The sequence below is a fragment of the Lonchura striata genome, chromosome 3, assembly GCF_050655825.1.
Source record: "Lonchura striata isolate lonStrDom1 chromosome 3, ASM5065582v1, whole genome shotgun sequence".
Lineage (NCBI taxonomy): Eukaryota > Metazoa > Chordata > Aves > Passeriformes > Estrildidae > Lonchura > Lonchura striata.
This window is the reverse complement of record NC_140705.1, coordinates 106,210,117-106,222,507: the sequence shown is the minus strand read 5'-3', so window position 1 is coordinate 106,222,507 and position 12,391 is coordinate 106,210,117. Positions and strand designations below refer to the sequence as shown.

Here is a 12,391-nt window from a genome sequence, read left to right as displayed (position 1 = left end):
GTAAGTGGCTCTGCTAAGCACAGATGCCTTTCATCTGTCAGAAGAACTTCTCACATTAATGGTTTATCTGTGGAGAGAGACAGGTTAGGCTCATCTTCCTGTTTGTGTCATGTAATTTTCTGCCTCTTAAACTCCTTCACATTCAGCAATAGAGGCTGTCTGTTGTTCTTTTGAAATAAAAGGTAAAAGGTTGTGAACTTGCTTTAAAAAATAAATCCATGAGTTCATGTGTATTTTAAATAAATAAATACACCATAAATAGGTGTGACCCATTGGTCATTGTATGACCAATGACCTTCACACTGCCCAGGGAAGGGCAGCAGAGCTGGTGAAGGGTGTAGAGCACAAATCCTCTGAGGAGTGGCTGAAGGAGTGGAGGGGTGTTTCTTCTGGAGAAACATAAACTCAGGGGAGACTGTATCAATCTCTGCAACTACCTGGAAGGAGGATGTAGCCAGGTGAGAGTTGGTCTCTTCTCCCAGGTAACTTGACAGAATAAGAGGAAATTATCTCAGGTTGAGCCAGGGGATGTTTAGATTGGGCATTGGAAAAAATGTATTCACTGCAAGTGTGGTCAAGCATTGAAACGGGCTGCCAGCACAGTAATGGAATACTCATCCATGAAAGTGTTCAGAAAACATATAAATGTGCTTATGGGCATGGTTTCATGGTGGGCCTGGCAGTGTTGGCTTAGTGGATGGATTCAATGACTTTAGAAGTCTTTTCCAGCCTAAATAATTCCATGATCTTTTGTACAGGATTCAATTGTGAAAGATGCTTTTGGTGCAGAATTTTGAAAGACACAAAGCTGTCCAAGTAACTTCAGTAGCTGAAGTTATGTGTCCATAAGTGTATTTTAAGACCTTATTGACCTTCACAAGACTGTTTTCTTGTATGCAGTCAAATACTTTTTGAAACTGTTTTTGGCCCTTATTGCAAATGCCAAAATCCCTCACAGGTCTGTTATTGCTGATTGTTGCTTATAAGTCCACCAAGAGAACAGAGTGTTAACACAGCACTGTGGCATATGAGCTTTTCTTTTTCCTTCTCTGGTGATCAAAATTGTTTACAGGCAGAATATTTTCACCTAGTTCAAAAGCATTTTGTGATTTAGATTTAGAAGATAATTTGAAAAGCAAAATATACATCCATATGGTTTATTTCTGTCTGCTTTAGGTCAGTGTTTAACTGATGGGCACAACAATGTGAATGAACACAGGGAAATGTGCAGCAACCCATCTGCAATTAATCAAAATTTTACCTCCTTGAGGATCAGTGGTAGACATAACCTGATTAGGAAGATTCTAATGAATATATAGCTTTTTGTAACCTTTTGTTTTGACTGGCTCTGAAAACTCAGCTCATTAGGCCAGAGAGTTTATGTGACTAAATCTGCCCTGACTGAATTTTTTTCCTTTTCTTAGAGCGTCCGAGGACCTAAAAAGTCATATGGTGGTGGCCAGTAATATGGAGGACTTTCAAAAAGAGCTTGATTCAGGAAAGGTAAGGGGATTTACCACTTCTATTCTTGTGCTTCAATAATGGTTTTATCAGAATATGCTTTTAAGAGTGAGTATTGTAAACATTCAGATTACAATAACTTCACTGTCATTATTCTAATGCAGTGACAAAACAAGTCTTACTAAGTCTTGTATAAAGGTCCAGGTAAGAGTTTAAAGTACAAGCTATTTACGTCAAGGAAATTTTACCTTTATGACCTGAGTAGAAGCCATTGGGTTCATTAAGAATTACTGCAAGTCAGAAACTTCCTTGGATTTATAGTAAAAACAACCCATCATGTGGATGAGTGAGCTCTACTGATCTAAACATCTGTGAAAAGGTATTTAAGTTTAGATGAGAGATTAAGCCTTCAGCACAGAACTGAGCTGCTGTTTGTTTTACAAAGAGCTCCTGACAGAATTTTTTAACCCTGAAATTCTGTCACAGATCAGGGTGGAAAATTGTTTATGTATCTGAATTAATATGTTCAAGAGGTAGGATCCCCAACATTAGTTAGCCAGGTTGTGTATTTTATAGAGATGAGGGGGTTGTGTACGAATTAGATCCACTCTGAAAACTTCAAAATTCCTGATGAAAAATGTACAAGTGCCGAGAATCTATGAATACTTTGTTAAACTTCAAAAATAAATTTAAGTTATTCCTGGTTAGGCTTGACCTTCCATTATACTATTTTCTTGTATTTCTATTGCACTTATATTTAATTTAGAGCAAAATTTAAAGGAATAATGATGAACTTCAGAGGAGGAACTGACTTAGCAATGTCCAGCACTCACTGTTGTGTGCAGCTAGATTCTAGATATGACAAAGAGAATTAAGCTGTTTTTATAATGCTTAGAATTCTAATGTGGTCTAAATGTAGTTAAGCTTGGAAATGTGAACAAATAGTTTTACATTCCATGCTGGATACTTCCACTGTTTTGGTACTTAGGTTATATGAATTTATTATGAGCTGCATATCTGAATTATAAAAAAAAGAAAAAATTTGCCATTTAGTCTTTGTTTCACTCTCTACATATTTTTGTTGCATTAACATAATTTTATAGCATATGTATTCTGAATTACTTGAAATTACGCTCTGTTAGTACTGACTAGTGTTTAAGAGGAAAATTTTTAAGATCAAGTAAATGCTCCTGTTTAATTCCTGCTGCTGTTTTTCCCTAATGGCATTGCATACTCTTAGCTCTTTAAAAATGTGCACTGTTTTCATTTCACTAACAAAAGATTAAGGCAAGAACAGTGTAGTACAGTGGTAATAGTTCCTTTTTTCAGTTGCAAGAAGGTGAAGCTATAAAGTGAAGTCTACTAAAGGTGTGTTCCAGTTAATGGCAAATTGATAATTTTGCAGTAAGAATGTCAATTAGGTGAAAGAAAGATGCACTGAGTAAACCTAAGATTCACAGTTGGGATAGAATTAAAATGAATGAAGGCTGAATTTAGTAGCTGAGATTGCCCTCAGCTATCAGCATTTCATGAGCGTTCAAATGTGTGTAGGGGGTCTTTTTAAGTAATGCTACCTCTTGGTAGCAAACTGAATTTTCTCTGTGGAAATCCATTAAAAATTAAAAAAAAAAAAGTCAGTAAAATTGAATATAAAACTAGGGGCAAGAGATGTGCTACAATAGCTAAGAGTAGTACAGGAAGAATGTGTGACATTATTATTTCAGCCTTATTCTCTCATTTTCTTCAGTTAAACTAAGTGAAGGAGACAGCAGGAAGCTGCACACCCACCCTACACCCCCCAGAAAAATGTGTTGTTGGCAGTTCTATTTTCTTAAAATGATGTACACTCAGAAAAAAAGAAAATTCATAGTAATGGAATTAAAATGGGAACTTAGGGCACTGTCTTACAGTTTATAAGGCGAGCATTTGTTCAGTAGTTTGAAAATTTTAAACTTTTCCTAAAAACAAAACATTTAATAAGAAAAGAATGTTTATACTTTTCACAGAAGAAAGATGTATCTGGTTAAAAAAAAAAAAAATTAAATTATGCTTTGGGTTTATGTAGGATTTTCCATACTGCACTGTGGAGGGATGTGCTTATCTATTGCTCTGATAAAGAAGAGCTATTAAAATTCAATTGTATTAATTGGAATTTTTCCAATTTGAGATCTGTATATGAGAGGTTTAGGAGTCTTCCAAAGACAAAGATGATTTTTTTACATGTATAACTGTTGGGTTTTTCTCTCTCCTCTCCTCTTCTCCCTTCAGATTGTACAAATCCCTTTCTGTGGGGAAATTGAGTGCGAAGATTGGATCAAGAAGACCACTGCCAGGTAAAATATAACTGAACTGGAGAATATTTACCAAGATCAAAATCAAAATGTTTTGAATATAAAACAGGAATGCAAGATGCCTTTGGGTACACTTACGCACAGACTCTTGCTGCCCTACATAATTCAATATATTTACTTCCTTAGCTCTGGAACTTTCAGAATAATTAATGTGATTTTAAGATTTAATGTATAATACACTTCTGTTGTGCTTCTATTTTTTAATAGAAACATTTATTTATTAATACATTTATTTATTAATAACCTTTTGTTTCAGGGATCAAGATCTTGAGCCTGGTGCTCCATCCATGGGAGCAAAAAGCCTCTGCATACCTTTCCAGCCACTCCGTGAGCTCCAGCCTGGAGCAAGATGTGTGTGTGGCAAAAACCCTGCCAAGTTCTACACCCTCTTTGGTCGTAGCTACTAAATCACTAGTGGAAGAACCTTCTCCTTTATCTGTGAATTGAACTTTTTTTAATAAGACTGAAATAGCCCCTTAAACTTCAATCGGTTTTATGACCTTTTTAAATAATTCAAAGACAAAGCCATAAACCATAACCCGGCTCCCCGATGGTCATAGGCTAGCAGTAATTCACAGACTTTTCTGTAAACATCCCCAGTAAAATAAAATGTATTGTGAGCTGTAACATGCTGTGGTGGGTTTTTTTCCTGTGTCGCTCAGTAGGGAGGAATAGGTATTTGCTTGTGGTTTTTTGTCTGGTTTGGTGCATGCATTTCCTTGTACATTGAGAAAATGCCTGAAAGGTTGGAGAGAATGTCATAAAAACTACAGCACACTTTAGCGTGCTGACATCTACTTCCTAGATAAAACATCTGCTTCTAATTTTGCCTTCAAATTTTTCAGGAGAGACTTGCTACTAACCTGTAGGCATAGTAATTACTACTTTTAGAAAAACTCCCTTCTGAAGCCAGATCTTTCAAGGAATATTGTCATTTAAACAAAATCTTAAATGGGTTGGAAGGGGCCTTAAAGATCATCTCACTCCAACTCCCCTGCTGTGACAGGGACACCTTCCACTAGACCAGTTTGCTCAGAGCCCCATCCAACCTGGCCTTGAACACTTCCAGGCATGGAGCATCCACAACTTCCCTGGACAACCTGTTCCAATGCCTCACCACAATCACAGTCAAGAGTTCCCTCCTAATATCTCACCTGAACCTGCCCTCTTTCAACTTAAAGCCATTCCCCCTTATTCTATCACTACCTGCTTTTGTAAGTCCCTCTACAGGTTTCTCATAGGCTCCTTTAGGTACTCTAAGGTGCTCTAAGGTTTCCCTGAAGCCTTCTCTGCCCCAGGCTGAGCAACCCCAGCTCAGCCTGTCTGCACAGGTGAGGTGCTCCATACCTCTGGGTCTCTTTATCACCCTTCTCTGGACTCATCCAATAGCTCTATATTGTTCTTATGCTGATGGCTCCAGAGCTGGACACAACACTCCAGGTGGGATCTCACAAGAGGTACAGGGAAAGAATCACCTCCCAGATTTTCACCCCTTGTAAAGCAAGTTTGAAGGATTAAATGATGCCTTGTAGCAAGGTGTGGGTTGTGGCCATTTCTTGCAGACATTTTGCCAAACTCTGTTTTTCTTATTTTGCAGACTGGGCTTTATGGCTGTCTGACAGTGATACTGCAATGAGTAATGCAAATGCAATCTGAAGAGAGTTAAGATCAGTGCTAGAGATTTTAGCCTGTGCTTATATCCACAGCATGTTTCACAAAACCTTTTTTGCTTTTCCTACACTTACCAAGTGTTGCTCTAGCAGAGGAGGCTGGGTGTTACAGAGTTGCAAAATCGTTTTTAAAATAGCATCACTTCCACTCTGAGCATAAGATTGACTTTGAAAAATAAAGAGGTGGCCCTGGCACAAAACACTGGTTAGATGACACACACTTGATTTATTACTTTTTTTCTTCCTGTATGTTTGAAGGCTCTCTACATGAACACCTTCCCCTGAAAAGAATATAGTGAAAACTTGATCATTAAAAAGTTGGACCATTAAGATCCTCCCCAAATGCTTCATGGCCCAACACTACATGGCTGCCTGTTTCCAAAAACCTGGTTTTATGAAGCAGTCATAGTCTAAAGCATGCAGGAGACTTAGAGTGCTATTGCCAGATCTCTGTTTTTTAAAGGCATGCAGAATATTTGCTTTTCCCCAGATTCCTGTGGTCAGCCTTCCTAGTCAAAATTTTGAATATTAAAATTTGAACCTGGCCTGTCCAGTTTAGGACTGTGTGCCTTGTGCCCCAGTTTTTCCACAGAAAAGTACAAAAAATTTTAAATATTTCATATCAGCTTGCTCAGAGTGCTTGAAACCTGGAAATTCGCTGTAATATTCTTTGGATTATGATTAGTCCTGAAAGGTTTGCTTCAATTGCATCTTAAAATTGCCTGTCTTGCATTTGTGTAGATATTTTCTCAGGTGTAGTAATGGGCAAAAGATTTAGGGAAGGATTTGTCAGTGCGTTTATCTTTGGATTAAGTTGACAAAGCAGATGAGTGGCCCCAGGGTTTGTGTCCTGGTGTGCTGCCTCTAATGCTGACTGGGACTGTACTTTTGAGAAAGAGGGTGAGCAATAACACCAGAGTGATGTTTTCACATCCTGAAATGATTGGTGACTAAAAGTAGCCTGGAGAGGGATGTCTTAGGGTATAAGAGGCAGGAATGTGCCCAGATTTTTTGGCAGAGCAAACCAGATTCTTAAGAATAGATGAGCACTCACAGCTCCCACTGAAATGCTCTACAACACCCATATTTTAAAAATCAGATGTGGAAGCTCATAGTAACTCAGAACAAAGGAAAGGCAAAACTAAATGCATCCTCTGACCTTACCAATTTAAACAAACAGTCAACCTTCAACCAGTTGACTGGATCAAATCCTGAGTAAACATGTTGACACACTATTCTTAGAAATGAGTTGCTCTGAGCCTACAAATGGGTTTGTTTGAAGACAGATTTCACAAACAGCCAGCTTTTTTTTTTTTAATTTCTTTTTTTTTTTTTTTCCATCTTACTTTTCCTTAACATATTTCTTCCTGGTCATAATAAGGCTTGAAGAGTCTGAAATGTTGATATCTCACATGCAGATGTCCCTGTGATGATCTTCCACAAGGAGGCTAATATTTGCCTGGGAGGGGTAACATCCATATCAACTATCCTTTTGCCAAAAGTACAACCTGAGCTATCTGTGAAGCATTATAGAAAAAAAACCATTCAGACCCTGCATAGATTCTGTCTGTTAAAAAAATAGGTTTATGAATTTGAATAATACACTGCTGTTGATCAAATTATACTGCTTTGTGTTTATAATAGAATTGCAAAATTCCTGGTATTTTTTAGTTCTTATGTACTGATAAATTTGGGTTAAATTGTAAGGGGGTGGGTGTTAGGAAAGTGCCTTAATGTTGCAGTAGCAGCTCCTTTTTGGAAATAGAGCACAGGGGAACATTTTAGCTCTGCTGCAAAGGGACTGCTTCATTTATCTCTTGTTTCGGTAATCACAACTTTGTGTAAGGCAGGACTTTTGAGACCACTGAAGTTTGACCTCGGTCTGTACCCACTGAAAGGAGAATAACATGAAAAAAAAATTCTCACCATTCATGCTCTGTAGTTCTGGTAGTAAAATAAGTAGTTAAACATCACTTTAATACAAGAAGGAAAAAAATGCTGTGGAAATAACTGCTGTGGTAGAAGTGGTGACACTGGTGAGAAGATGAAAAGGAAGATGAGTAAGTGCCAGTTTTCAATGTTGTAATTAGTTCTAGTAATCCACCCTTCCAGGCTTAATGGTGTTCTTAAAGTGACAGGGGGAGGGGAACCCTTGAGTTGCAGCTGCAGTGTGTGGGTAGGCAAATGACCAAATGTTAAAAATTATGTATGTTGGCAGGAAAGACTTCTAACAAACTGGACTTTGAACATAAATATTTTGGCTGTTGAAACCCTGTAAGCAAAAATCCAGATGTAGGGGTGTGTGTTTGTTTTTAACCTAAAGTTAATTCACCTTGGCAAGCCTAAGGCCAGCAGGGACAATTGGTCAGCTCAGGTTATCAATATTATCTTATCTCTCCATGGCTGTACTGCATGTAATTAATGTAATTTCCTTCTGTCCTACCTCATAACTAACTGTGTGCATATATGGACACAGATGGGTGTTTTAAATAAAAAGTTGGATCATAAACTTTTCAAGGAAAACATCTGGTCTTATGGCCCATACTGCCTGGTGTACCATTAGTGGTAGTTTGTGTTAATATGTGCACAACTCAGAGCTCAACAGGTACTATAGTGAGTGACAAAAAATACTGCTTCAGGATCTATTTTCCAGAAATGGCACAAAGTGCAAGCTAGGACGTCAGCAGGTTGAACTTCTGGTTGTGCTTTCCCCAACTCTTTTATGTGCAAGTGTATAAGAATTGCTTTGAGATTTTGAGACAGCTTTTCAAAGTGGGAGAAAACCAATGTGCTTTGGGTTTATTGTTAAGCCTCAACTTCCATGTCTATTGGAAGTTTGTTTAGAAAATGGCCTCATAAATTTCTCCATATACATGAGCAATGTTAAAATGTGCCAAGAAGTACAAGAAGTTGTATAGTTGTAGTATTAGGTTGTTAAAATGGACGATCAGTTGTCTTTGGAGCTTGTTCTATGTGCAACATCTTCAGTGAGTCTCACAAGCAGTTCATGTTTGTTGTGTTCTTAAAAATCATGTCCACCCAACCTGGATTTCAAGTGTCTTTTTGCACAGGTGTGTAGTAAGATTTTTTTCAATACTAGAATTGCTGACAACAGGAATAGACACGAGAGGAGAATTTTATGCAAAAGAGAGGTCTTTTCTAACCACTTAAAATTCTGAGCCACCTTCTTATGCTCTTCTGTCTGAGCCTTACTCAGTTTTTCAGGACACTGAGTGGAGTAGCAAGTGCTGGTGCTCCCAGTAGCCTTCCTAGGTTTATTTTTGGTTTTGTAGGAAAAAATGCCTCCTGAGGGTGGGACACCTGCAGGACTGGAGCCCTCAGTGTGTCTTCACATAACAAATCTTGCCGAAATGCCCTTTAAACTGATTTATTGTTTTACTGCTTCCTATAAAAGTGGCTCCCAGGCGTGAGCAGCAGTGGCAGCTGAAGGGCAGGAGCGCGGGCAGGGAGCTGCTCCCGCTCGGCGCCGTCCCCGCAGATTCCAGGAGCGAGGGCAGGGAGCCGCAGGCATGGGCCGCTACTCGGGCCGCAGCAGCCGCCTCATCCTCATGTGCGTGGTGAGCCTCGCCGTCTTCGCCGTTGAGATCTCGGTGGCCTACGTGGGCAATTCTCTCTCCTTGGCCTCAGATGCCTTTGCTGTCCTCTCCCACTTGGTCTCCATGATCATCGGGCTGGTTGGCGTCCGGTTCAGCCGCGTCAAGTGGCACAAGGCCAGCACCTTCGGCTTCAGCCGGGCAGACGTGCTGGGGGCTTTCGGCAACTCCGTCTTCGCCACCGCGCTCATGTTCAGCATCTTCGTGGAGGCTGTCAAGAGGTTCATCAACCCTCAGAAGACTGAGAAAGCGCTGCTCGTCCTCATTATTGGGGTTTCGGGTCTGGGCTTCAACCTGTTGAACTACGTTATCTTCATGGAGTGCTGCTATTGTCACGCAGCCCCCGGAGACACCGAAACAGGTAAAGAACCTCAGGCGGCTGCTCTGCCCCTGGCAGTTCTGCTTGGTTGTAGGGACTGTTTACTGCTTCTCTGGGATGGGTGAGGAAATTGTAGTTTTCTTCACTCTTGTTAGCAAGGGTGATGGATTTTATGCCTGAGCCTGTGCGTGTTTCTAGCTCTCGCCACAGGGGTTTATCAGTAAGTAAAGGGCAAGCAGTTTAAGTGTTGTCTTTCCAAAGCATAGAGTAATCTGCAAGGGAAATTTCTTCCCTAATCCACTGGCTGGCCAAACACAGGACAAATCGTGCTACCACCCTAAGGAGATACTTGTTATAAAATATTTAATCCTGAAATACCATTCATCCCCAACCTCTGCCTCTCAATATTTTAGTAGTTCTGCTGTAATTTTTATCAGAGACCTGTTTGTCTTTAGAGCAGTGTTCACTGTTTGCAGGAGACAAAAGAATAGGTAACAGCAAAAGGAGAGTCTCACCCTTTCTTGTTTTGGGAATATGTTGTGAAAATATTTGGATACTGACTGAAAAGACCTATGACTACAGTGTCGAGGATTCTTTACTGATGTTTGTTAACCTGTGCTTGGGAGAGCATGCAGAGGAGAAACGGGCATAGAAATATTTTGCAGGAGTTTCTCTTCAGGGCATTGAGTTTTGGCCTTTCAGTTTATTTTTCTTAGCATAGGATTTTAAAATTTCTACATTTGGGAGGAGAGACGGGGACTGATTTTTTTATTCCTGGAGAAACTCTCTGACTTTATTTGATGTAAGATACATGTGAGCTTTTTTCTCTCTCGGAATGTTTTTATATACACATACAATTGTATTTCTTAAAACTAGAAATATTTCAGTTGGAATAGGAGCCAAATATTGGCAAAGTATTAAATGGATGTGCAGGGGGGGGAAGCTGAGAGCCTGGCTGAAAAAGCAGCTGCTGTTACATACTGCTCTAGGTGAGGCAAGGTAAGTCTTATGTTTGACTTTCAGGCTGGGCAGGACTTTGGAATTAGAAATTAAAAATTTGTTAGTTTGTGTTATAGTCATTGATGTGTTTTCTGATGCACTTTTAAATTGGAAAATATTTCTGAGGTACCTCCATATCATATTAAAGCTTTAACTTTTTTGCAGCTTAACATTAAAGTCAGTTGCATAACTGATTTTGGTGCCTGCTTGTTTATATGCCCACCTGTTTAAAACTGAACCTTCTCTTACTCTAAATTTCTAGTGATATGTAATTTTCTGGGGGATTTGATCGGCTTTTGTGCTGAAAACTGTCAGCAATTTGTGACAAAGTCTCTATTTATGATGACTTATTGGAAGGCAGCTTCTGAAATTGTGCTTCTAAGTGAAGTCAGGGAGAAGGAACACATCAGCACTTACAAAGGAATTAAGTTAAATTAATGGCAACTGTGTGAGCTAATGAAGATCTCACTGAATTTCCAGGATCCTGCTCCTAATAACTTTCTGGGACAACACATCCATCCCTCTCCCTCCAATAGACCAATGTCCAAAGACCTGGTAACTCGACTTTTTTTCCAACTGAATTTAAGTTGCATGAGCCAGGGATGAATATATATATAAATATAGTGTGTAGATTTGCTGGTGGTTTTGCCTTTTTATTTCTGGTACAGTGAAACTTCTCTGCTTCCAGTAGTGCCTTCAGGCAAGATAATGCTGCTTTATACAGTAGAGGAGACGCTCTTTTCTTGTGGACTTCATTTTGCAATTCCCAGTTAGGTAAAATTCCACATTTATTTCCTCTAATCCTCTTTATATTCAATCTGAGTGGGATTTTATTACATTTCTTTCAAAAGAAAGAACAGATAGCTGTAGTCTGAAAAGTATAATTGCATGTTTTACAAATATTTCAACAATATATTAAAAAACATGAAAAAAGAGGAATTCCATCCCTCTGCCCCTTGTCATCCTGCATATGAGGAAAATATGCTCTTTCCTGGAGCTGTAAGGCAAGGTGAATTTTCTAGTGTGTCAGCACCACTAGCAGAAATTCAAACAGATGGACATGGTCTCTGGGTGCTGCTGGTGCTGTCCAGCTTTCCATAGGCAACACCTTTGGAGACAGCTGGGCAGTCTCCTGACATCAGTGATGGTTTGCTGGAAGGCAAAGGTTTGTAGAGTAGCTCTCTACCTCTTAAGCTTTCTAGGAAAAGGGGACAATTGTCTTCACATCTCTCTTCCCCAGGCAGGGAATGGATTTAAACCACCCTCTCCTCTCTTGTTTGCATCACTTTGAAAAAACCAAAGCAAAAATTTTAGAGAGCAGGTCCATCCTCTAGTGCTGAACTGTGTGTGCTGGGCAATGGTGGCATCTGAATGCACTGAAGCAAATTCTTCTGTGTGTATTAGTGCCACAATTCACCACCACAGGCAGCAGCTCATCTCATTGCTCTGTTGCAAGGCCAACCATCAGGGATGGAACAATTAGCTGGTGGGCTTTTTCTGGATGCTGCTGACAGCAGGGGAAAGTGAGATGTGTCTATAACAAGCCCAGTGGACTCTGAGGGAGGTGTTTACAGGTGCCAACTCAGCTTTCCATTTTTTGCCTTGTTCTGCAGCTGTACTCCTCATTTAACTCATTGCAAGATCTGCTCCCCAAGTTCTCATCTTAGTATGAATATTCTTGTTGAGTGAGTATAATTGAGACCTTCCAAGTTACCTTCCCTGCTTACCCAGACAGAGCCATTTTCCTTCATCATCCATTTGCTAGGTTTATTTTGCTTCTCACCCCTAACTCTTCAATTCCTCACCCTTCATTTTTCTGGGTTTTGCTACCCTTTTGCTTTGTCCTACTCTCTAAGTCTTCATCTGCTGCCATTCCCCTTTGCCTCTTTTTCTCAGTTGTTCAAGTTACAGCTGTCCAGCTGTAAACACCTCTCTTTTCCCACCAGGTTGAATTCAGGTCTCTCTGTCCTCTAGGTC

The 12,391-nt window shown here is 39.7% G+C and overlaps 1 protein-coding gene and 1 pseudogene across 8 annotated transcripts in view; both read left to right on the top strand.

Moving 5' to 3' along the window:
• EPRS1 (glutamyl-prolyl-tRNA synthetase 1) overlaps positions 1-4,439 on the top strand; it is a 37,443-nt gene extending 33,004 nt beyond the window's left edge. For all 8 annotated transcript variants that reach the window (XM_021546832.3, XM_021546830.3, XM_085576076.1 and 5 more), the window contains 3 exons: positions 1,425-1,503; positions 3,730-3,794; positions 4,069-4,439. In XM_021546832.3, the coding sequence (XP_021402507.3) occupies positions 1,425-1,503; positions 3,730-3,794; positions 4,069-4,219 (295 nt within the window). In that variant the 3' untranslated portion in view covers positions 4,220-4,439. The remainder of the gene's footprint in view (positions 1-1,424; positions 1,504-3,729; positions 3,795-4,068) is intronic.
• A 4,431-nt stretch (positions 4,440-8,870) lies between these two features.
• Positions 8,871-9,680, top strand: LOC144246031 (calcium/manganese antiporter SLC30A10 pseudogene; annotated as a pseudogene).
• Positions 9,681-12,391: the final 2,711 nt, after the last annotated feature.